Genomic DNA, 26,949 nt, shown 5'->3' with positions numbered 1-26,949 from the left:
TGGGAAGACAAATAGGAGAACCAGAAGAGAACAGTGCACTGACAATTTATCGAAAAGAGGATAAACAATAGTGCCAAAGGCTGCAGAGAAGTCAGGAAGGATAAAGTCTAAGAAAAAGACATTAGATTTGATCATTAATAGAGAACTGGGAACTTTAGAAAGCAGTTGCAGCTGAATGATGAAGTCAAAAGTTGGACAGAAGAAAACTAAGAATGAGTGGACAGGAATTGAAGATACCTATTGTAAATAGTTTTCTCAAGGTATTAAGTTTAAAAAAAAAAAGCCAAGATAACATATGTTAGTGGTGATAGATGGGCTAAAGGAGTTTTTATTCTTTTGTTTTGTTTTTTTTTTTTTTGCAGATGCAGGAGATATGGGCAGAAAGAATGCTTAGCAGTAAACAGGAAATGAATGAATATTAGGGAAAGAATAGAAATGATGAAGAGAAGCAATTTTCTGGAGAAGATAAGTTGGAGTAAAGCAAGAGTATTTCTTAGAGCCAAGTAACCTGTTTATGTGAAACAGGTGAATCAGCAAAAGGATAAAAGGCATGGAATCCAATTAATCACTGTTCCTATTCTATCAAGAAATTTGTTTTAAGGGGAATTTTTTTGTGAGACGAGGTATTGGGTAGAATATGACAACATCCTGCCAGATTTACTAGGCTCTAAATTTTCTACCTTATAGGCCTAGTGTTTATAACTTCTTGTGACATGAAACACTTTGGTTATTTAGAGAAGTCTCAGAATCTCAGAATCATAGTTTTATGTGCAGAAAGTGAAATATATAAGACTTGGGGAAGGGGGAGGGGGGATAAAAAAAAGAAAGGGATGAGATTGAAGGCTGTTCCAGAGAGACAGTATGAAAAGAACTAAGGATTCAAAAGATTGGAAGTAACAGTCAGACCAAAGAGCTGGGTTTAGAAGTTGCAAGTCAAAGGGAAGGAAAGGTGGAATGACAACAGATTATAACAAGATACAAGAATTTTACATTTCACGATCACAGATCATGTTCCAACACTTGTAGGTGATGGAAAGATAAAAAAAAAGGGTATGAAAATCTCTGATTATAGCTATAGTGAAGAAAAGAAGTATGTCATGAAAATTTTGGAAACTGAGGAACTGGAAGCTATAAGAGAGGGAGAGTAAATATGTATGTTGAAATCTCTTGTTACGAAGGTAGATGTTTAGGAGATGACTAAGACTGTGGTTCACTGAGAAAGAGCCTAAGCACACTGAAAAATAAAGGCAGAAAATAAAGATGATCATTGTGTTTGGTTCTTAGGATACTGATTGAGTGAATGACTGACAAATATTCTTTCTCTCCTGACCATAACAATGGGTTTTTTCCATGTCTAAGATGGTCTCCTTTTTTCTCCTTTGCCTCTCAGAGTTGGCTTGATTCAAGACTCTGACTAAATATCACATTTTCTAGAATGCTGGTCCCTTCAGTAACTAACCTTTCCCTAGAGATTAATTCAAACTTTTATGTGTATTATTTGTTATTTATTTTTACACTTGTCATCTCCTGTGTTAAAACATAAGTGACTTGAGATCAGGGACTTTGTTTTTCTATTGTATCTGTAGTTCCTAGCATCAATTCAGTTTGAATGAATATTAGCTACCTGATCAAAATCAAAGACACTTGGTCTTTAATAATACTATTAATACTTTAATACTGTTAAAAGGCTCTAAAAAAAACAGATACAAAACTATTTTAAAATTTACCCATAAGAAAGGCATCGATATTTTCATTTTTTTTTGTAAAGGACAAACCCCACCTGAAATTTTATGAATTGAAAGGTTGAAAACTAATAATTGATTTACCAAGACAAAGAATATAATACATAGTGATCAAATTCTCAGCTATAGCAGCTATACTACTAAAGAAGGTAAATAAACTTTATAATTCCAATTCTATGGGAAAACATTCATCCAGATATAAATGTAGATACTAAGTACAACATACCTTCCCCTTAACAAAGTGGAGAGGGAGAATGCCAAATTGGGCTGATACTAAAAGCAACCTTTCATTCTGCAGCTACAAATTTCACCACAAGTACCACCATCATTATCATCAACATCCTCCACCTCCTCCTCCAATGAGTATTTAATTAAATGTGAATTCATGAACCATCACTGAATTAGACAGTGAGGGAGGCAATAAGGAATTATTATATTTATTAATGTAACCTGTTGGGAATATTATCATCAAACACTAACTTACTATATGCCAAGTACTGTGCTATCCAATGCTCAAAAAGCTAACTATAATTAGATACAAGGGCAGTGAATATATATTCAATCAGACAACCAACTAGCATTGATAAAGAACCTTCTATTTGCTTTTCACTATACTAAAGCTACATGGACACCCAAAAATAAATAAATGAATCAATGAACCAGTCTTTGCCTTCAATGAGCTCATAATAGAGAAAATAACATGTAAACAACTGTGTACAAACAAGATAAAGACAAAAAAAGAGAAAGGGGGGGGGCGCCATATAAGAGATGTTAAGTAGAAAGGAAATATTTCAAAATTGGTTGGATATGGGGGACATGAAAACTGCAAATAAGTATGTAATGGGAAAGTAATATAGGGAATTAGGACAACAGTAATGGGAGAGTAATAGGGAATTAAGGAGATTGGTTCAAATCTAAACTCTAATGCTTTTACTAAGTGTGTGATCACTGAAAAATTAGCACGTCTTTTTAAATTTCCTCATCTGTAAAATAAAGATAAAAATGCTGGCAATATTTACCAAACAGAGTTAATATAAAAGTACTTTGTATGAAAAGAAGTAAAGAAATTGAACTTGCTATGAATACTGTTATTAAACAATAAATGTCTGCTGTGTATAAAGCACTGAATATGCATGTATATTAAAGTAACCAGCATTACCAACTAAAATGGCCATTCTCTTAGATAAGCATCTCTTATGATTCTCACATCTACATATCCTGCCCTAAGCTCTCTACTGACCTCCATTGTTCATCTCCAACAGCATTGCAGACATGTCAAGCTATATATCCATAAGACAACTTAAAACTAAACATGTGCAAAGTAAAATTCACTATACCCCCCCCCCCCCCAACCCTCCTCTTCCTTTCAATCTTCCTGGTCCTTCTGGTTAAAAGTACAGCAAGTATCTTAGGTTCCTCACTCTCTCTCATTTCCCCAGTCCAAGGTTGTTGCCAAAATCTGTAGGTTCCACCTCTACAGCATCTCTAGAATACACCTCCTTTTCTATTCTGACATTGTCACTGTATTGGAATAAACCCGTATGAACTCACATATTGATTATTTCATTTGCTTGACAGTAACTATACAGCTGCCACAAATCCCTCCCTACTACAACCTATTCTCTTTTCAATCACTGAGGAAATTTTTCTAAACTCAGACACAATCATCCCATTTCTTTATTCAGTTAAAATCTTGCTCTCATTAGCACCTACACATACACACACACGCACGCGTGCATGCACACACACGTGCGCGCACACACACACACACACACACACACACACACACACACACACACACACAGTCTATATTAGATACTTAAAGACCTTCATGAACTAGTCTTTCCTGCCTTTCCAGGCTTCTTATAACTTACTCCTTTCCATCCCTCCCATAACCCCCCCCAAACTGCCACGTACCCTTCAGTCCAGTGGCCCTGGACTCCTGGTTATTTGACTCTCCAACGTTCAGCATCAGGCATTTTCTCTAGCTGTCCAAACCCAGAATGTTCTCCCTCCTCATCGCTACCTACTGACTTCGATGACTTCTAAGTTCCAAACACAAATCCATCTTCTACAGGAAATGTTCCAAGCCCTCAAATTCTAGTGCCTTCTCTCTATTGATTATGACCTCTTTATCCTGTAAATAGTGTGAATATGTCTATTTACTGTCTCCTCCATTAGATTGTAAGTGACGTGAGGACAGGGATTGTCTTTTGCTCTTTTTGTATAGGCAACTCTAAGCACAGTGCTAGCCACATAGTAGGCACCTAAAAGATATTGATTGATTGATTTCTCCTCTTTAATTCATCCTTTATGTATTGTTCCATTTTTTTTTCCTTCAAATCCTCAGCACCTCTCAAAGAGATTATAGATCTTGGGCAAAAAGGAGCCTTGGAGATCTCCTAGCCAAGACTTCTAATTTTACAGATTAAGAAATGGAGGCTCAGAAATATAAAGTGATTTCTTCAAGGCCACACATATAATAAGCAACAGAGTATAGCATCCTTTTAAGAAAATTTGGTTAACAGAAAAATGAAGCAAGGATTCTCTCACTGCTTATTTGATTTTCTTTACCTATGGTTTGGGGGTGGGTTGAGAGTTTGATAGACCACCTCCTAATTAGCTATTTACCAATAGGAGATAACTTGGGATATTCAAGGAAGGAGCTGAATAATGAGCTCCCAAGAAGTGTATATAGGTACCTGGTCAAGGAGAGTAAGGGTTTGGATTTTCCAGAAAATCAACAGGCCAAATTAGGATGCCTTTGATCAATCCATAAATAAAATTTAAGAAATATTGCCTCTTGAGAATTTCAATAATTATTGGATTAAAGGATTTTGGAGGCAGTGTGCTCCTTTTTCTGAGAATTATGCTTCCATCTGTTATTACTGCCTGTATGATCTTGAGCAAGTCAACTACCATGCTAGAGCCTCTTCTTCAGTGATAAGAGGCAGCTTCTCAAAAAGAACCCATCTCCAGGAACAGATAACAGAATCCTGGGATTCCATCCACATATACATATGTACATACATACACACACATATAACGCCTTGCAAACCTTTGATTTCTATGAAATATGAGCTATCAATAATTGTGATACAAGTCAGAATACTTGGATGAGTCTTGGCTCAGAAAATTACTGTATGATTTTGAGTAATTCATTTAACCCTTCTGGGCTCCACTTGACTCAACTGCAAAATGGTGATTATAGCAATCGCACTCTTATAAGATTGCTATGAGAGTTTATATAAGCAAGTGTCTTGTAGAAATGTAACCTACTATTATTTTTACGTGAAGGCAGCTAGGTGACTAAGTTGATAAAGCATACTGGGTCTGGGGTAAGAAAGACCTGAATTTAAATACAATCTTATATACTCGTTGAATGACCTTGGGCAAATTATTTAATTTCTGTTTGTTTTAATTCGGCAAAGCACTCTGATATCTTTGGCATGAAAATTTGCTCATACAGAGTCATAAAGAGTCAGATACAACTAAACAACAAAATTATTTTTACTAAAATTTAAAAGGCTCTAGGTGGATTCACACCCTCTGGTGAAATTTTTTCATCAATAAATTTTCCAAATGGCAAACTCGTAGTTAAAATTTCTAGAAAAAGGCAATTTTCCACTGAAACCAAGATTCCCAAATACTTCAAGTTTCAAGACCACTCCACTCATATACCACTCTCATGTTTCATTATGGCATGGCAGGGACCCAAGGAGCTTGAGAAATTTGCCAATGGAACCCAAGCTCTGGTACATCCTGCAAAGGTGTAGAAATTTCCAATATGATCTTGCAATAGACTAGAGTAATGCTGGATAGGCTTATCCTCAGAAAGGAATACCACTGGGCAAATAACTTCCTTTGTGATGACAGAAATAAGCCCCTGCTGTGGAATACGAGAATTCCTATCTGATCAACAGAAGGATCAGGGAGATGCTCTGCAGTTGTCCAAACAATGCTGGGGATAAAAAGCTGGAACCCTCAACAAAAAAAGAGTCTTTCAATGCAAAGAATAAACATTACATCAAACAATTAATTATTTAGTGCCTTATTTCACTGAAAATAGCAATAAGTTGTAATATTTTATAATTATCAAAATAACTTAAAAGATACATTTTATTGAAATATTTTTTTCCTAAAATAGCCAAAATGCCAATATCTTTAAACAAAATTCAGTAGATAACAATGGAAATCAAACTGTCCAATCAATGGCCTGCTCAAGGATATGGAACTCCAACAGTGATGCCATTTCAAAGCTCTAAATTTTACTGGCAAGAAGTACAATGGGAGAAGAATGACCCAGATCATGTTGAACTCTTCAACATGGTGGCTCAGTGGATTGAGAGCTAGGAGGTCCTGGGTTCAAATTTGACCTCAGATATTCCTAGTTAAATGATTCCTCACTGCCTAGCCCTTCCTGCTCTTCTGCCATAAAACCAATACACAGTAATGATTCTAAAACAGAAGGAAATGGTTTTTAAAAAAGTGAACTGAAACAACAACTAGAAAGATGATGCTCATAAACATGTTTTTTAAAAATCAAGTGAAAACTCCCCAGGAAGAATAAAATCATCAGACAATACAGATCAAATATTAATTTTAAATACTTGCAAATCAAATGTGTTCATGACCTCAGAACATTGGTCTAATCAGAACAATTATATCACATATATTTGGTTTGGTTTTTTTTTTTTAATCTCTAAATTGCTTAACTGCTTGATGCCAGAAATATATTGTAATAAGTAGAGATTAGAGTATGACGAAGGTGTAATGAGGGGAAATGAAAAAGACAATGAAGGAAAAGATGGAAAGGAAGGAAGAGTGGGCAAAAGAAAAAAGAAAAGAAGGACTTTTCAATTTCTAAGCCTATTTATTTAAAATTCTAAGTCAGTCAATTCAAGTAAATTTTCTCATTTAACTAGCTATTTTTACTACATGCAAACTTAACATTAGAAATCAAATTCATGAAGCCATGGAAAGGACATTGGTGTGTGGATGGAAAACTATCCCAAAAAATCAATAAATTTTTCTAAGTTTATCTAAAACTCTTTAGGTTCAAAGAAAGACTCTCCTGTACCTACAAAATTTCCTCCTCCAATTTGCCTTCACATAACCCTCTCAAGTTACTTTCAGAGAAGCACCATCAGAACATTTTTATTAGAGATTATTCCATTAACATATGGCAATATCCATTGCATTAATAGCCAAAAAAAAAAAGTTAACTTTTATTATAGAGTGGGGAAATTATCTTTCTCCACCTTCCACTTAAAGGGTAAAAGTACATCATTTAAATACAAAATCTACTTTTAATAAATGTTTGCTTGTTTTCTGTTGAGCATAAAACCCAAATGATAAAAAAAAAAACTCTATGAATTGCCAAATACAGCTCATATACAAGCAAGAGGCAGAATTTCATAAATAACATGTAACTAGCTGAGCTTTTTTAAAAAAAACTAAATAACAAACACAACACCTTAAAATCAATACTCTGTATTGGTTCCACAGCAGAACAGTGTTGTGGGCTAGGCAACTGGGGGGGGGGGGGGGGGGAGAGGGGAGAGGTGAGGGGGAAGGAGTGACTTGCCTAGGGTCATACAGCAGGAAAGTGTCTGAGTTCAAGTGAGCACTTTTTTTTTTAAACCCTTACCTTCTGTCTTGGAATCAGTACTGTGTATTGGTTCCAAGGCAGAAGAATTGTAATGGCTAGGCAATGAGGGTCAAGTGACTTCCCCAGGGTCACACAGCTAAGAAGTGTCTGAGGCCAGATTCTAGGACTGCCCACCTCTGGGTCTGGCTCTCAATCCACTGAGCTGCACCCAGGTGAGTATTTCTAAGGCAGTGCCAGTTAATATGGAAGAGAGGTATAAGAAATAAAGGAAATAAAGAGGGAGAGAGGGAGTACTGGTATATATAAAGGAAGAAAGAACCTCTAAAAGATGAAATGCAATAAAACACACACTAATTAATCAGGCCAGCACTGGAATGGGATTTCAGAATCAAATACTTCCAGATAAAATAATTACTTATGACAGTAAATATCTTCTATTTTATATGAGACTTTCACCTACACTCTGCCACTTACCGAAGAGCAGCAGCATGGTAAGTATCAACATAATCGGAAATGAAGAGCTCTCGATTCTTGATGACTGGATCTGTAATGACAAGTTCTCGTCCAGAATCTGTTAGAAAAAGAAGGTCATAAGATAGGAATTCTTAAAACACCCATCTTTCCTAAGACAAATTGCCTTAATTCTTGTTCCAATTCACGACCATTTTTTTTAATCACTGAAAATCTCCAAATTTATTCTGAACACACATAAGAGAACATGGGACCTGAGAGCAGATTGGGGCAGAGAAAGGAGATTCGAAGGGGAAGGTGGCGTAGATCATAATCCAGGTCTTCATTAGCATGAGAAACTCCAAAGATGTAAGCTTCTTTCAAAAATGAAAACAAACAACCTTTGTGATTTAGGGACAGAGAGAGTTACCTAAGTACTACTAAAGAGAATACCAGTTGGTCACAAAGTAGAATCTTACTTATTATGCACTTACAATGTGTTGAACATTAGGGATACAAATATAAAAAGAAACAATGATCCTTGAATTCAAAGAGTTTTCAGTATAATGGGGATAGAAAATATTTAGGTGGGGGCTTGAGGGGGTGTGCAAGAGTACTATTGCACTAAAAGCATCACAAGTATGCTAAGTAGATCTAGAGGCCTACAAATTGGGACACTGTTTACAGAAGGACAATGTCAGGAATATATGTTAATGGAAGAACCCTAATCCTGGTCTTTCGGATTCTAAGGTTGGAAACACCATCCATTCATATCAACCACGCTGCTTTTAAATGGGGATTTATGCCAACACTAGTTCAATTCACCACATTTATGAAATGTCTACTCTGTCAAAAGTCCTGTGTCAACAACTGAGGATTCAAAGATAATTTTTTTTAGACTCCCTGTCCTCAAAGTGCTTGTATTCCATTATGGGGGTTATTATATGTAAAAAAGTACATGTAAAAATATAAATGAGTAATATAAAGTAATTTCTAGAAATTGCTAACATTAGGGTAGAAGAGAAGAGGTCAAGAAAAGGCTTGATTTGGAAGGAATATTTTGGCCACACTCTAAAGAAAGCTCAAGGTTGTAATGGAGGCAGTGAGGAGAAGGGACATTCAAGGAGAGAAATGCTAGTAATATACAAACAAAAGCAAGCAAAGACATAGATGGGTGGACTTTGGAATATAAATGAGTGGTGCCACCAGGTCATTCTAACTGGAGAGAATGTATCAAGGGAAATGATATAAGACTGAAAGGAGTGATTTGAGATTTATTACAGAGGGCTTTAAATGTCATGCTGAGTAGTTTGAATTTTATCCTAGAGATAATCAGGAGGCAGAAGGGAACAGACTGTGACATTGTCACTAAAATACAATTACAAAGCCTCATGAATCTATCAGTTCCAAAGTACGGAGTCTGGTTTGTTTTTATTTCTTACAAGTAACTTTTAATTGATTAAACTGAGTGAGTTCATAATTCTCAAGCCAAGGAGTCATATAGATAATTTGATGAATGAAATGTGCCCCCAAAGTTCACAAATACTAACCCTCAAAGCTTTATAGATTTAATTGATTTTAACTTTCTATTTAAATTAAGCAAATTAGCAAACATACTTATATTTTCCATTGTAACTTCTTGGGTCTACAATTCCTATCAAATTTAATAAAATCTTAAAGCTAATTCTTCCCATTATATATCATTTTTTTTCTTTAAAATATATGGGATTTTCCCATGTTACTACAAATTTTAAGAGGCAGCTCCCTGAAAATTTCCTCTCTAGGTATTCCTCATTACTACTATTCTATTCAAAGAATCATAAGATTCCTTACAGGTTCCTCCTACAAAACCAATTAAAGGCTGAGAAAATTCACTGCTGAGAAATTAAGGGAAAAAAATATTACCAGAACAAATACACCCTAGTAGGAACTAATCTTATATCTTAAATATTATTCACATATTTACAAATTTAGTCTATTGTTTTTTAGTAAACTAAGAAATATTTTGGAAAAACTATAGCCTCAAATTTTAATAAATTATTACAATTAAATTTCACATAATAGGAGTATTCAATAGAAGAGTCAGTATCTTTCTACTTATTTATTAACCTTCATGTTTCAAAGAAGAGGTTTCTTCTAAATTTTCTTTTAATTCTTATCTGGGGATTTAAAATTTTTTTATTCTGTTTGAAGGTAGATATGCAGACAAATGTACAGTAAAGTTGTAGAACAAACTACAATACTAGATAAAAAATAACTTAAGTACACTGTTTTATAAAAGTTTTAAATTGAAGCTGGATTGGTAATCATGAAATAAGGTTAAATATGAATATTTTTCCTACGAATAGAAACAAGAAAATAAAAGAACAATATAATTCTGATTTCAAAAAATACATTCAAACATATATTCCAAGTGTTCCAAGAAAAGATCTAGATCAACAAAAATTAATATAGTAATGCATTCCAAAGAAATGTTATAATTTTTAAAATAACAGTACATTTTATTTCAAGGTTAATATATATCAATGAGTCTACAGAAGGAAATAAGTTTTATAGCTTTTTCATAATCAGGGACTGAGAAAAAAAAAGGAAAAAATAACAAAATGTAATCCAATAGGATTTGTAATATTGATAATAGGCCAAAACTGATAGAGGTAAGGTAGAGGGGTGCAGAGATTTGTCAAGTGTATAAATCATGCTACCATTTCTTAAAAAAACCTTTTGCTATCTATTCTGAACAGCAATTTACAGGAAAAGACAAATTAACAAAATATCAAGGGTAAAACATAGAGAGTCTAGGTCTATAATTATTGTGGTCTCAGATAAGAAAATTTCCTTTGTATCTGTATTGCAACTGGTGTCTTAGGTACGAACAGATTTCCCCCAAGAAAAAAAGTAGCATATATGTATGGGTCAGAGAGTCCTATCTTGAGACTCTATGTACTAGGTAAAACAATCTTTCAAGAATCTCTCTCTCTCCCTCTCTCTCTCTCTCTCTCTCTCTCTCTCTCTCTCTCTCTCTCTCTCTCTCTCTCTCTCTCTCTCTCTCTCTCTCTCTCTCCTCTCTCTCTCTCTCTCTCTCCCTCTCTCCCCCCGCCCCCCCCTTTTCTCTCCCCCCTCCTCTCTCTCTCTCTCTCTCTCTCCCTCTCCCTCTCTCTCTCACACACACACACATACACAGAGTGGACATAAGTCCTAGAACAGGCATATGAATGGCAATTAATATATCTTGATTTTGTACCTCAAATTTACTAATATTATAAAAATGACTTTATACAACACACAAAATCCTTAATGTAAATAAAAAAGAATAGATATTTTCCTTATCAATTATGCAGTTTGAGTAAATGAATAAATCTACAAATCAAATGCCCTACGCATCTCTACCTGGAATGTTCTGAGAAGTCTGATTCTAGTTGACAGAAAATTAAAGTTTTGAACAATCTAATTTTTTTATTTACTTCCTGTGCTATTATTGAATCACTTTTCTTTGGAAAGGACTCCTTTGCACATCCTAGAAGGCGCTAACAGTAGGGGGCAGTATTTACCATTTTCATTGTGCCGGTCTTGAACCAAATGCTGATAGACTGAATCAGGAACTTCAGATTGACGATAGTACCATTTGACATTCATAAGAAGATGGTCCCTCTTGCTCTGAAAAAGAAAATCTAGAGCATTACTGAAAAGAAATCCACAAAACAGGGATATATACTTTATTGTAGATTACTTAGTACTTCAGCCCTTTAGATCAAAATATAGAAAGCATAAGGTATAAGTCAAATACACATAGATCAGATCCTATCATTTGAAAATTTAAAAAAATCAAAACAAAACAAAACAAAACAAAAAAAGTCTAAAGTCTGTATAATAATTTAGAGAAAACATTAATTCAAAATGACAGTTAACCAAAACCCACCTTACTAAAGTAGAGGTATCTAGACAAACAGCTGAGCTGAATAGCCTAGTCAACCAGAAAACACTTAACATCTCATATCTTGTGACAAATTTTTACAAAATGTGTATTACACTCATCCCGTCTTATTTGATTCAAATGATCAAAAAATTACTAAGAACTAAAAGGAAAGACGATGTAGTAGAGATAATGAAGATTTAAAATATCACAGTAGTTATCTTCAAACAGCTTATGTTCAATTGGGACAGAGGAGAATATAAGGAGAAGACAACTTACATAAACAAATATAATAGAAGACAGAGTTGAAGTAAACAAAGGAGAGGATCCAAAATTATCTTGGAAAAAGTAAAAAGGGAAAGGAGAAGATTAGATACAGTATTAAAGGAAAGGACTCTGGAACCAAAGAAGGCAAAGGCCCTATGTCTGATTAACAATGACAACCAATGAGACTCACCAAGTCACAATTCACTACTCATCTGTAAAGTGAATAAGTCCCTTCTAAATCTAGATCCTATAAATAAACACTTTTAAAACTGGGTGACAGGAAAAGTTTCAAAGAAGTAATAGATTTTTATGGAGGCAAAACTGGTAAGATTTGGCAAATAAATGGATATGTGGTAGTGTCCTTGATGTAAAACAGAGTGAATTTTGAAACAAAAGATAAATTGGTTTAATTTTCAATATGTTGAGTTTAAAATCACTCTTATATACCCACTTTTATAGCATCTACAATTGGGGATGTGATGGACAAAGAAGAGACTGGGGGGGGGGGGGCTAAAAATATACAGACATGTTTATGTTTGTATGTAACTAGGTATATAGAGCTAAATATAGATATATCTATTTATAACTACATATAGATAATAGGCCATATCTCTCTATATTCAATATCCAGATATACCAATACAATATTATCTTATTATACAGGTATATACACGAAACACCATGTATGTGTGCTGATAAATGTATATATTCATATGTATACATATGTCTATAAAAAGATTAACGACAGGTATATCTATGAGTATTCAGCATAGAAATGATTAGCCACAAAGATATGTGGTACTCTTGATGAATATCCTTGGCAAAAACTTGCCTTTTTTCTCTTAATAAGCTCCATAGAGAATGAATGAACAGCAGACTGGTCACCTCACAATGAATGCTTTGGCTATGGTAATCCATGAAACAAAGAAAGATACTAAACCAATCTTAGTTAGATGTGGCCCCTTTTAATTCCCCACTGACAGCAACAGAAAGGAAAAAGCAACTGAGGTGTGAGAATTAAATTTACAAACTGATAAAATCTAACTCAATAGCTGGCATTTTAAATGAAAAATCTTTGCCGAATATCCAATTACAGATCATACTAGTAGAAGAACTGAATCATCATATCAACTTTCACTATGAATGAACTCAAAAGGGGGGAGGAGGGGAATGAAGGTTAGACCATGGGAAAAAATGAGGGTGGGGAGAGATTTGGAAGAATGGGTTTTATTAAACATCCAAGGACAGGAAACATTATTTGATATGACATTAAATGATTTTATACTGACATTAAATCATTTTATACTTGAGTGTTCTTCTGATCACTATGTGCAAAAAGTCAACCATGAAAATAAGAAGACCCTATATACCAACTTCAATTATAGAGGATGAAGAAGTAAAAAACTTCCACAAAGAACTGAAATAATCTCTGAAAATTATTTTACACTTGGTAACTTCTGTGCAAAGAAAATAATGTGAAGATGGCTAGAAATAAATTAGAAAGCATGAGTAAGGGAAAATTGAGGGACACCAAAGACTAATAGAATATGGAGATTCTTCAGTGAGTCAGAAAGTCATTAAGCATTTATTAAATAACCATGAACTGCCTGGCACTGTGATAAGTGCTGGGGATACAAAGAAAGACAAATACTTGCTTTTAAACAGTTCTTGATCTAATGAGAAAATTCATGAAAGCAAGTATGTACAAACATTATAAATTGGAAACAATCAACTGAAAGAAGGCCTTCGTGTAAGGAAAGACATTATAGAAGTTATGCTTTTAGCTAAGACTTGGAAGTAAGGCAGGAAGAACAAGAGGTAGAAGTAAAAAGAGCAAGTATTCCAGGCACGGAAAACATCGAGGAAAAATGTCAAAAGTAAAGTACTGAGTACTGGGGAAGGATATTATCGCAAGGAGAAAAGAGTCACTGAGTCACAAAATATATGAGGGAAGAAAAGTAAAAGAAAGTAAGAAAAGTCAAGGGGGAGTGAGGTGGTAAAGAGATTAGAAAGTCAAAAAGAATTTCTATTTGATTCTGGAGGCAATAGGGAGAAAGGAAGAGACATCAGGCAGGAAGAATGGTTAGAATGAATGTTATTTTACTGGTCTGGATAGGTGAAGGGAGATTGAATGAAGATTCTATCTATGATATGAGAAAGTATAGAGGTCACATGTGAAAGTAGAAATTATAATATTAATATGTCAACATATAAGTAGGGAAAAACTGAGTGATCAAGGAAACCAATGAATCTGAGGGTAACTGGGAGGATTGTAGTGTCCTCAAGAGTAGTAATAAATTTCAGAAGAGTGAACAGTTTAGAAGAAAAGATATCTCATCTATCAAATACCCACTGTGTGACCATAAACAGAAATACACATACATGGCTCTGTAAAGGCAACCATGTGTTATACCTGTCCAATGAAGATACAGAGAATGCTTGTGAAACTGACCTGACAAAGTACAAAGAGAAAAGTTATGTTGAAATGAAGGAGGAGATGTATCAGGACAAACTGGCATCTCTCAAGAGGCAAATACAACAACGGCAGAAAGGTACATTGCAGGAATATCAAAAAAGAATTCAAAAACTGGAAAAGAAGTAGAAAGAAAGGGTATGAAATACAGAAGCCCATCATGAAGAAGAAATGGTGGGGAGGTAGAAATGAACCAGATTCAGTCCCAGAGAGAAGGCTTCAACGTGTCCCTGCCGATCTGAACTACTTGATCAACAAATCATGGAGGTCCTCTGGATGCTAAAAAAGCTTAAATCACCTAAAGACCAGAATCTCCCTTCTACACCTGCAAAATCTCCTGCCCACTTCTGTTTTGGACATGTTTACTTTGGATTGTACACAGGGCAAATAACTCAAAATATCCAAGAGGCAGTTTGTGATTTGTGACTTTTAGCTCAAAAACAGACATGGGCTGAATATATAAATTCTAAGAATCATTTATTTACATAGAGATGATAACTTAACCCACAGGAGATAATGAGCTAAACAAAAGATATATACAAAAAAGTAAAGAAGGCCAATGATAAAGCATTAGAGTATATCCATGATTAGTAGACAAACACAGATTAAATAAAAAGAAAAAAAAAGGATGAAGTCAAGCAGAAGAAGGAAAGGGAGGGAGGGAGGGAGGGAGGGAGGGAGGAGGGAGGGAGGGAGGGAGGGAGGGAGGGAGGGAGGGAGGGAGGAAGGAAGGAAGGAAGGAAGGAAGGAAGGAAGGAAGGAAGGAAGGAAGGAAGGAAGGAAGGAAGGAAGGAAGGAAGGAAGGAAGGAAGGAAGGAAGGAAGGAAGGAAGGAAGGAAGGAAGGAAGGAAGGAAAGAAGGAGAGAGAGAGAGAGAGAGAGAGAGAGAGAGAGAGAGAGAGAGAGAGAGAGAGAGAGAGAGAGAGAGAGAGAGAGAGAAAGAGAGAAAGAGAGAAAGAGAGAAAGAGAGAAAGAGAGAAAGAGAGAAAGAGAGAAAGAGAGAAAGAGAGAAAGAGAGAAAGAGAGAAAGAGAGAAAGAGAGAAAGAGAGAAAGAGAGAAAGAGAGAAAGAGAGAAAGAGAGAAAGAAAGAAAGAAAGAAAGAAAGAAAGAAAGAAAGAAAGAAAGAAAGAAAGAAAGAAAGAAAGAAAGAAAGAAAAGAAAGAAAAGAAAGAAACAGGGAGAAAGTGGTTTGATGAAGAGCCAGAAGGGTGAGGGTATTGAGGTGAAGAAGGTGATTAACTATGTAAAATGCTATAGAAATGCCAAGAAGAATAAGGACTGAGAAAGGGCCATTATTGTTTGGAAATTAAGAGATTGCTGATAACATGGGAAAGTTGCCTCAGTTGAAGGATAAGGAAGAAAGCCAGGCTACAAAATTTTAGAAGAGAGTGCTAAAAAAGGAATAGGAAAAATGAATGCCAGTATGTCTAGAAAGGGAATTTTGGATTAGTGAACTAGTAAAATGGTTAGGACTATTTTAGCCACTTAATGTACATAAGTACAAATTCATCTGTGAATGATTATTCCAATTGGGGGTCAATTAATGTACTTATTTTAGCCAATTAATTTGTATAGTTATTATTCTCCTGAATTATTTGTGCTAATTCATAATTCCACCAATAATGTCTTGGTATACCGGTCTTGACAATTCCTCACAAATGATGACTACTATTACTTTTTCTATCCTTACTAATTTTCTGGCTAGGATATATAGATTTATATTTCTCTTAATATTACTTACTAGGAACATTTTCAAAATATGATTATTAACTGTTGGTAACTCACCTTTTTTTTTTTAAAAAACCCTTATCTGTGTATTGGCTCAAAGGCAAAAGAGTGGTAAGGACTAGGAAATGGGAGTCAAGTGACTTGCCCAGGGTCACACAGCTGGAAAGTGACTGAGGCCAGATTTGAACCCAGGACCTCCCATTTCTAGGCCTGGCTCTCAATCCACAGAGCTACCCCAGCTGCCTCCAGGTAACTCACCTTTTAAGAATTATTTATTCATATTATCTATTTCTCTATTGAAGGAGGACTCTTGGATTTTTATATTTGCTGTCAATATATATTTGATATCAAACAGTAACACATTTGATATGTAGATTTTTTTCTTCAATTATTTGTGATCATTTTGTTTGTGCAAGTTTTTGACTTCACTTGATGAAAATTATCTAATTTATCTTTTGCAATTCCCTCCATTCCTGGTTTGGATTGAATTCATTCTCCCTCCACTTGAAGTTGTGAAATGTAATCAGCTTCAGTTTCTATTCTTTTTTGAGGGTGTGGGGAGAAGAGTCACATTCAGAGTCTAAATCATCTCTATGACTTGAATTTATACAATAAGGTGTTAATCTGATAATCTAATCCTAAATTCTGCCAAAATTCACTCTCGTCCCAACCAGTTCTTCAAAAAAGAGGAATATTTTTCAAGGTAATTTGTGTTTAAGTGTATTGAAAACTGCTGGTGCTTGTCCATTGTGTAATCTATGTCTTTTACCTATTCCATTTTGTTTTCACCTATACCAATTGGATGTGAGGATTACTCTTTTATAAAATACTTTGGAAGTGGCATTTCCTTCCTTTATCTTTTCCCCATTATTTCTATTTAAAGTTCTATATATTTTATTCCTCAAGTAAAGTTTAACATTATTTGACCTGACTTTCAAAAGACCTATGTTTTGTGGCATGTAAATTAACTTTGGCTGTGTTATTTTTACTGTATTGGCAACATTTTTTAATATTTCTGTACCTATTTAAATTGCTCTTTATTTCTTTAAGGAGTATTTTTTATATGAATCTATATTAGCATAGAGTATGCTGTGTTATAGTAACTTGCAAATATTTTATGAATTTTGTGGTTATGAATAGTACTTACTTCATTATTATTGCCTAATTGATTTTATTACCAAATAGAAATGCCATTGATTTCTGTGGGTTTATTTTATAACCTGCATATTTTGCAGAAAGTACTAATTGTTCTCAATTAGTTGACAAAAATATATGCAATTTCTTTGAAGATTCACTAGGATTTTCATAAGAAAAGAATTAAGTTATTATTCAAAAGAATCATGGCTTAAAATTAGGAATATGAGAAAACATTCATACCCACACCCCACACATTACAGAGGTGGAAGGTTCAGAAGTGTTCCATACTGCATATGTTCTCAGATTTTTAAAAGTATTTATCAATTAAGTTGATTTTCCCCCCTCTTCCTTCTCCTTTGTCTTTTAAAATTGTTATTATATGAGAGAACTATGGGGAAGGGAGTGATGGAGAGAAATTAAAATGGTATTTTTATTTTTAAAAATCCAGCAATAAACATTTTTTTAAAAAATGAAAGGATTAGATCCTAGGATTTCCCCAAAATAAAGTCATTATTGATAAATAAAAGAATGTAAGGTTAACACAAATATATAAAACTACAAGCCATTTGTAATAGATTAAGAGGCCAAAGGCTATTAATAAATAGTTTTAATAAGAATTACAAACTATTGAAACTCATATAAATGATACAAAGCAAAACAACTGATATTCTATCTCAGACATCAAAAATTAACAAGCATAACAAAAAAATGAAAATGGTCTCAGTGTGAGAGGAGCTTTAGAAAGACAAACAGAATGCTAGTAGAGCTGTTAAGTTATAGGAAAATATTTTTTAAATAAATAAGGAATCATGCTAAGTAAATAAATAAAACACCCATAAACAATAATCCAGAAATAAGGAAGATGAGGAAGAGGAGGAGGAGGAGGAGGAGGAGGAGAAGGAAGAAGAGGAAGAGCAGGATATGGTGATTTGCAAGGCTCTTTATGTTTTCTACCCTGATCCCCAGAACAATACTATGAGAGAAATATTACCTCCATTTTACATATGACAAAACTAGGGCTGAAAGTACCAAATACAACAAAGTATATTTAAGAGGACTTTATATAGAAGCAGAGAAGATGATGATTCCTGTTGAAAGAGAATGACTTAACAAAATATAACATGAATTTAATGAAAGATTATTATAGAATAAGCAAAGATAAATATGAAGAACACAAGTATGAGAAGACATATAAACTAATTTTTAAAGATGCAAATAAATATATGCTATGCATACAAAGTAAATGCAAACAACAATAACATTTTTTAAAGAACCTTTAAGTCTTTACTTTTATTTTCAAAGGAATTTTAACAATTAGTATGACTCACTAGTTAAGCAACAAATCCGAAGTCCCCTCAAGTCCTTAACAGAAGCATAAAAGTAGATAGAACTAGAGAACTAGCAGGTTCTGGGGACAAGCCTCAAACCACTTAACTAGACTGGTCCTGAAATCAAGTGCGATAAAACCTATATCAATATCTCCATCTTCCTTACACCTCAGTTTAGACTTGTTTAACCATGGTTTCCTCAATATAAGCTTTAAGAGTTGAGTCAAATTTTGCTGAACTGAGGACCAAAGGAGGACCACAGTGGAAGATTCAGTTAGAAATCATGATACATAAAGGTAGCAGAAACACTAAAAAATCATTTCACTTCCTTGAGACTAATTTGACTCATTTGTAAAATGAAGAAATTGTCCTGGATGATATTAAAGACCTCTTCAATCTCTACTGGGCATCACATGTCTAAAGGAGAAGCAGGAAGTAAACATAGGAAAGGAAACAGACACTCAGAGATGTTAAATAATTTGCCCAAAATATAAAAATATTACATGCTGAGATCAAACTAAAAATACAGCAAGGTCTCTCACAGCAAGGTCTCTCATATTATCTTATTTTAAGCTCATGATAATCCTAAGAAGCATGTACCATAATTATTCTCTAACCAACAAAGGTTGAATTACTTGCCATGGGTCACATGGCTAGTTAAATGTCTGAAGATACAATTGGGACAACAACGCAGGGCCTCCCAACTCCTGAAACAGTTATAAACATAACCATCTGGCTGCTTCAATTACATTACACTGCAAAATAACAATTTGGATAATAAATATAAAGAATAATGGCAAGTGAAACAAATATGGTATAATTATCATGAGCAAGAAGAAATGAGGAAATGTGCTTTCTTCACTTCTTTGAGGGAGTTAGAATAGGACTTCTCATGTGGAGCACTGCATAGACTGTTAGACACAACATATAATTATAATTATTATATATTTATTTATTTATTTGTTTATTTTGTTAGTTTCTATTCCTTGTTACATAGGATAACTTTCAGAGAAGGTGTGGGAAAAGACAAAGGATAGAAAAAATACCATTAACAATAAAAATAAAATCTGAATAAGAGATTTTTCACCTCAGAAATTTTAACACTTCTGAACAGAAAAAGAGAAAATAGACTCAATTATAATTAATTTTTAATTAAGTTTTTATTATCAAAAAATCAAAAAATTAGGTTTTTAATATCAAAAGGAGACACTAAGGGAATAAAAAAAGAAAAGTTAGCATTTCATTCTTTACATTACCTTGCTTAATATTCAATGATCTCAAAAGGAACCAGGAAAGACAGAAGATTAATGAGAATAAAAATATAGAGGGCAAAGCAAGGAGAGAAACAAGGACAAGCACCAACATTGCAAGCCCAAACAGAAAAGGTTAGAGTATGGACTTTATATTGTCACAGGATCAAAATAACAAGCCACAAAACCTAAGAGTGAGCAGCTATATATACAATTGTAGGTAATTCTCAATATTTACATGAGTATTATTTTTAAACACCTTTAAATATAATACAACATTCACAGATTCGGTCTCCCAATTACAATTATGGGGCTTAAGATAACATGAGAAAATTAAAGAGAAAGAAAAGGGGGCTTTTAAATTAAATTTTAAAATAAATAAGCTAGAAGATATACTTTTAAACATGTAATAAGGAAAACGATTAAGGAAACATTTTTTAAAAGAAAAATAAAATTCATGTAAAATGCAAAGCTTTAAAAGTATACATACTTGTTTGGACATTGCAGTTATCTTATCCCAACAGCAAAACAATATTTACTTTTTAAAGAATAGTTGTACCACTCTTTTGATCTATGCTAGCCTACTCATTCAAAGCACATCAATGTAAATTAGATTTTGAAAAGTTGGACAGAAACATGCAGTACCACTAGCAAACCAGTTAGTGGCAGTATTGTGTCATACTAAAATATCTTGAGACTACAGTCGACTTTAAAACAGCTAAACTCAAATCACAAAATCTTAAGGATTTATGCTCGAATTTTATATGAATGGGCTTAAGCCATGTATTATTATTAAAGGAAACATTTCACTTCAAAGAGATGAAGTATGTTGCAGTGAAAGAAATCAGGGCTGGACTCCAAGAACTTTACCTGTTTCAAATACTGTAGGATTCTACTTTCTCATTTCAAAACGGAGATAAATCCTTAAGGTATTTTTTTGAAGTTTAAAATGTATTCATTATCTAGATTGATTTTTTAACAAGGAGAGAGAGAAGTAAAAATAGGGAAATTTGATAAAAATTTCTGCAACTGCTAAAGCCAAAAAGATACAACACTAGCTAACATTAACAATTCAAAACAAATTCATATTAATAACACTTATTAGTCTTTCTGATTAAAAAAAATAATTGCATTACTAGTTGATATATCTTCTTTCTAATTTAGTTCTTCTAAATTTCTTACTTTACTTCATATCGTGACTTCACATCACCTCAACTACCAGTGCCATACACTCTGAAATCATATTCTGATTCTGTGTGCATATGTATCACTTAGGTTCACAGATGATAATTTGTCTCTCACTTTTAAAATCAAGTCCCTTGAAAGATAAGAGTGGGGGTTTGGTGTATAAAAACCAGATAATAAATGCTTTTTAATTCTCTGTCTGAAGATATTTTTTTTCCCATTTGAATTAGCTTAGTCAATTTAGATCATTATTCCTTGGTTACAATAATCACATTATTTTCCTCGCTCCCCTCTACCCACTCTTCCAGAAGCCAAACCTCAATTTCATTGGGTGTTACTTGTGTCCTTGATCAGAACCTATTTCCATGTTGGTATTTGTACTAGGATGTTCATTCATAGTCTACATCCCCAATCATATCCCCTCAACCCATGTATTCAAGCAGTTGTTTTTCTTTGGTGTTTTTACTCCCACAGTTTTTCCTCTGAATGTGGATAGCGTTCTTTTTCATACATCTCTCCGGGTTATTCAGGATCACTGCATTGCCACTAACGGAGAAGTGAATTACATTCGATTGTACCACAGTGTATTAGTCTCTGTGTATAATGTTCTCCTGGTTCTGCTCCTCTCGCTCTGCATCACTTCCTGGAGGTCATTCCAGTTCACATGGAATTCCTCCACTTTATTATTCCTTTGAGCACAATAGTATTCCATCACCAACATATACCACAATTTGTTCAGCCATTCCCCAAGTGAAGGGCATCCCCTCATTTTCCAATATTTGGCCACCACAAAGAGTGCAGCTATGAATATTCTTGTACATGTATTTTTTCTTATTATGGCTTTGGGGTACAAACCCAGGAGTGTTATGACTGGATTAAAGGGTTCTGACTGAAGATTATAAAGATAGACATTCAAAAGGACATATGGAGGGGGCAGCTAGGTGGTAATGTGAATAGAAAAACAGGCCTAGAGACAGGTGGTCCTGGGTTAGAATTTGGGCTCAGACACTTCCTAGCTGTGAGATCATGGGTGAGTCACTTAAGTCACAATACCCAGCCCTTCTACTGTCTTGAAACAGATTCTTAGTTCTAGGACAGAAAATGAGGGCTGCTGTTTTTTTTTTTTAATCTATTCTAGTTTTCAGTTTTATCAATTCTGTATTCATCTTGTTTTCCAATTTACCTATTCTCCTATCTTCATGATTTCATCCGTGGAACTTATTTTGGGTTAATTTATTGTTGTTTTTAAAAGCCCAATAAACTACATATTCATTCCATCACTGCTCTCTTTCAGTTAAGTTAATGGATTTTTCAGAGGTATAAATTATCCTCTAAAGACTACTTTGCTGAATCCAAGAAATTATGGAATACTTCCATTACCATACCCTCTAACAAAATTATTGATTGCATATAAAGATTACCTTTCGAACCACTGATTATTCAAGATACCATTTTGGAGGTCCTTTTATTTTTGGTCCACTATTTTGTCCTGAGAATTAACTGTTATTTTATGTTGTTGTTTATGAATAAAGTTTAGAATCTGTTTTTTACATTTATTTATAATTAAGGACAAATCCTTTTACATAAAATAATATATAGTATTGCCAAATACATGTATTTTAGAGGTTTACTTCTGCAGATGCTATAAATATCTTAACTTGAAATTATTCAAAGATTTATGCGATTATTTTTCTTTTTTGTTCCTATTTTTATAGCTATGAGTGGTATATTAACATTTTCAAAAATTATTACATTATAACTTTAAGTATTTAAATATTTAGTGATGAATAAATAATTCAAAAATTATAACTTTAAGTATTTAGATTAAGTATTTAGATATTTAGTAATAAAGCATTGGAGGAAATGTATTTAGTAATGATGTTGGTTTTCATTTGAGTATGACAACTTTCTGTGAATAAATTTTTATTTTGCTTTTTCTTCTAACATGACTTGCTTGTTTATTTCTCTGATGTAACAAATTGTAACACAATCTCTCATTTCTTTAAGTCGACAACTATTAAAAGCGTTAGTGTCAAGCACAGTGTAAATAATGATAAAAAGGTAGTTAAAAACAATTTGTTTTACAAGAAGTTAAAAGTGACAGAAAGAGATTAACTAATGAGTATGAAGAAAAGATCAAAGATAAGAAGAAAAAATGGAAATGATCTCAAAAAGAAGGCAGTAAGATGAAGGAGAGAAAAGACAAGTTACTTGAAAAAGTAGAACATTAGGTTAGAACTCAAGAAAGTATGAGATGCCTGGAGATATGATCAGATCTTCAAGAGACAATGGTGTAGGAGTGAGAGAAGGTATCATAGTGATATGATATGAGGTCCTCAGCAAATGGACACAATTTTTTTCCATGAATTATGAAGCAAGGTTCTGAGTTGAATTGCCAATGGAAGGTGGAAAGATGGGAAAATTGAGGAGGAATGGGAAGGTTTCAAAAAGCAGCTATAATAAGTGGTATGGCGAATTAGTTAGGGGTTTATAAAAGCAATACCATGCAGTACTACGGATTCTTTTGAGACTATGCAACAATAATTTGTTGTAGTAGTATTGAAGAATTAAAGTAGAGTCAAGGCAAAATTTCATGATTCTCTACGTTCATTTAGTACCATGTTCATAAGACCTATCAAGTCAACAAGTGGTAAGAAAGACCCTAGAGCTGAACCTTTGCAAAGCATGAAGAGCAATACAATAACGGGAAAATAAATTTAAGGGTACAGTGAAAAGATGATTTGATTGACTAAAAGATTAAGCTGGGGAATGGAAAAGTGCATCTCAAGTAGAGGTGATGGCATAGCAGTGATGGCAAACATGTGATGGGCCCCACCCACACTCCACTGCCCAGACCAAATGCCATAACTACCCCCCACCAGAGACTGTGTGCTGGACCTCAACCTTACATCAAATGTTGAGTGCCCTACCACACCCCACACTCATACAGGGGAAGGAAGAAGAGCTGCCATTGGGTTGCTGAATGGAGGGTTTGGTGAAGTGAAAAAGGTCGTCAGTGAGTGTAGAGAGGGAGAGGGGGGATTGGGAGGGTGGCCTGAGAGCTCCACTCCCTTCCAGCTCTGACACCTGTGAAGATTGGATTTAGCTATCTCCTGATTGTACCAATGAAGATACTTAGTCTAACAAAATCAGGGATGTATAGGGAACTTTACATCACTCCACCCTATTTTGTCTAACAAAATCAGGAATGTCAATAACGATACCTAAGGATTAAGTATTTAGCAGGATGGCCTTTAATAGAGAAAAATGACAAATCAGAAACAGCTGACAGACCCTGGGCTGTCCTAAGTCAAGCTTAAGCCACCATTGGTACAGATGAGACACAGGAAAGTGATATAAAATCGTCTATATATTTCATGTCACTTCCTGCCATCTCTCTCTTTCCCTGGAGATTTGGCTCTGGCTGGCAGCATGCTAAGCATGCCGACATCTTGGCGTGGTGGCAGCTATTAGTCTGGGTTTGGGCGGAAAGGTTGCCTTTGAGATGATTCAGGTTCAGACCTCTTAGCTGAGCCCTCTTGGAGTTCAGGCTGATTCCTTCCTCCTTTACTCTTGTGAATTTCAAAACTACTCAACCATGTTCAAACCATTCTTTAGAGGATGGGATTTGGCTATTTCTTGGTCAATAACAATAGAGATACTTGGAATGACAGAATCAGGTCTTGGAAACTACAATCTCCACCCTACTCAGGGCAACAGGATTTAGGAAGGGCTGCAGCAAAGCTCAAGATTTAATTATTTGAGAATATGACCTTCAACAGACATGTGCAAAGGGGACAGAGCTCTGGGTGGTCCTGGGTGAAGCTAGAGCCACCATCGGCACAGATGAGACACAGGAAGTGAGGTAGAGGACAGCTGAGGAGTCTGGGGACTTCCTGTGTGGAGGAGAGGGAGGTGGTTGGAGCCTGGTGCTTGGAGTGGATGCTCTCAGACTGTTTCTCGATTTTGGTCACGTGAGTGATAGGGACTGATCTCTTTTCTTTGCCTCGGCTATCCAAGGCCTTGGGCCTTTGGCCCAACCTAAGCAGGGTATTTAAGCCCTATTCCCTTCTCTCCTCTCTGTCTGTCTCTGTCTCTGTCTCTGTCTGTCTGTCTGTCTCTCTCTCTCATACCTTTCTTCCTCCTGTTGGTAATTAAAAACTCCATAAAAGGTTGACTGCTGACTTGAATTTTCATTTAGGAATTACATAGCTGAATTCCTTGGCGACCTTAAATTAATATATATCAGTCTTTTAATGTGATTTCCATATCACACTCTCAGAACTTTATCTTCCTAAAAGCCTCTGGCACAGGCCAGGTGGGAGAAATTCTACACCTTTTCCCTCTCCCTTCTCCTTAATTTCATTCCACTTTATTAATTATTTATTAATTATTATTAATTATTTATTTATTATTAAATAAACTCACCATAAATTTCCAGCTGACTTGGGTATTTTATTTGGGACATCCCATGGCAACCAATAATTAATATAGGTTAGGTCACAACGCTAAAATTATCCTTTACATACCTGTGAGTCACCCTCCTTATGCCCTGTACACTCCCATTGAGATGCTGGGCAGAGAAGAAGGAGATGTGAGAAAATGTGATCAGGTATGGTGGAAAGAGGAAGAGGAGCAGCTTGGCCCAAGTTTCTCTGCCTTTCTAGAACCAAAATTTTGCAGGGAAGGGAGGCCACATGCTCACAGAGAGCTCTCCGTGTGCCATCTTTGGCACCAGTGCCACAAGTTCACCATTATTGGCATAGGAGAGAGCAGGTACTAAAGGAACTAGTCATGGGTGCAGACAAAGAAAAGTGATTGGGTTTGGAAGGAAGAGGAAGAGGCAAATGACAATATAATGTGATCAAGAAATTGCACTTTGTGAACATCGAATAATGGTGCATTTGTGGCTGCTGGTAACATAAAGGGTCTGACCACAGCAATTTTTTACTAAATAGGTCATATCAAATAAGTAAATTAAGAAATTGTAACAGCAGGGATTATTTTAAACCTTCTCTGAATCTCCAGTAGTTAATGCCAGGCATATGGTAGTTAAATACCTGTTGACGTCATGAATCCTATTGACAATCTGTTAAAAATCTTTTGCTAAATACTGTGAAAAACATTAAAAAAAAAAAGAAAACTAGTTTTCAAAAGTTTCAAAATATTTTTGAAATGCCAGACACCAGGTTATTGCTATTTGAGTTAGTACTATCTCTACTAGAAAAGCAAGTATTTGTGTATCCAATGTTATGGTTTATAAAGTATTTTTAAAATATTAACTCATGTTATCTTCACAATGAACCAGGGAGAAAGGAGCAATTACTATCCCCATTTTACAGACCAAGAAATTGAGGCAGATAGCTAGTAATTAACTATATCAAAATTTGAACCCAGATCTTCCTGAATGTAGCATTCTCTTCAATGGGGCACATAGACCTATAGAATGTTAACAAATTCATCACACGTCTCCTAATTGTTCAAAGAAATTTACTTTTTCTAGGTTTTATATTCCTGAGTTTGTATTTCAATACATTTATTTCAATCTACTCTGTTGATCAGAAATGCCCAACGATTCTATAAAATTTTATTTTTAATATTTATGGGTTAATAATTATATTTACAAGGTAAGCAATTCTTGGTTGTAAGTCTACTTTTATATTTGTAATACAGCATTTCAAGATCTCTTCAGTTAAATTGTACTACTGACAAATCCTCTGTGATCTTCACTGTAGCCCTTAGTACAAGTGGTCCCCAAACTTTTTACACAGGGGGCCAGTTCACTGTCACTCAGAACATTGGAGGGCCAAACCATAAAACAAACAAACAAAACCATGAATACCCTATGCACACTGCACATATCTTATT

General features: G+C 34.7%; 1 protein-coding gene across 14 annotated transcripts in view; it reads right to left on the bottom strand.

Annotated features, from left to right (window-relative positions):
* The window catches only part of RERE (arginine-glutamic acid dipeptide repeats), a 574,348-nt gene that overhangs the window by 215,150 nt on the left and 332,249 nt on the right, over nucleotides 1-26,949 (bottom strand). For all 14 annotated transcript variants that reach the window (XM_007493036.3, XM_056795844.1, XM_056795845.1 and 11 more), the window contains 2 exons: nucleotides 11,352-11,457; nucleotides 7,828-7,924 (listed from right to left, as the gene is read on the bottom strand). In XM_007493036.3, coding sequence (XP_007493098.1) covers nucleotides 7,828-7,924; nucleotides 11,352-11,457 — 203 coding nt within the window. The remainder of the gene's footprint in view (nucleotides 1-7,827; nucleotides 7,925-11,351; nucleotides 11,458-26,949) is intronic.

The sequence above is a fragment of the Monodelphis domestica genome, chromosome 4 (genome assembly GCF_027887165.1).
Source record: "Monodelphis domestica isolate mMonDom1 chromosome 4, mMonDom1.pri, whole genome shotgun sequence".
NCBI lineage: Eukaryota > Metazoa > Chordata > Mammalia > Didelphimorphia > Didelphidae > Monodelphis > Monodelphis domestica.
This window is presented reverse-complemented; position numbering and strand designations above follow the sequence as displayed.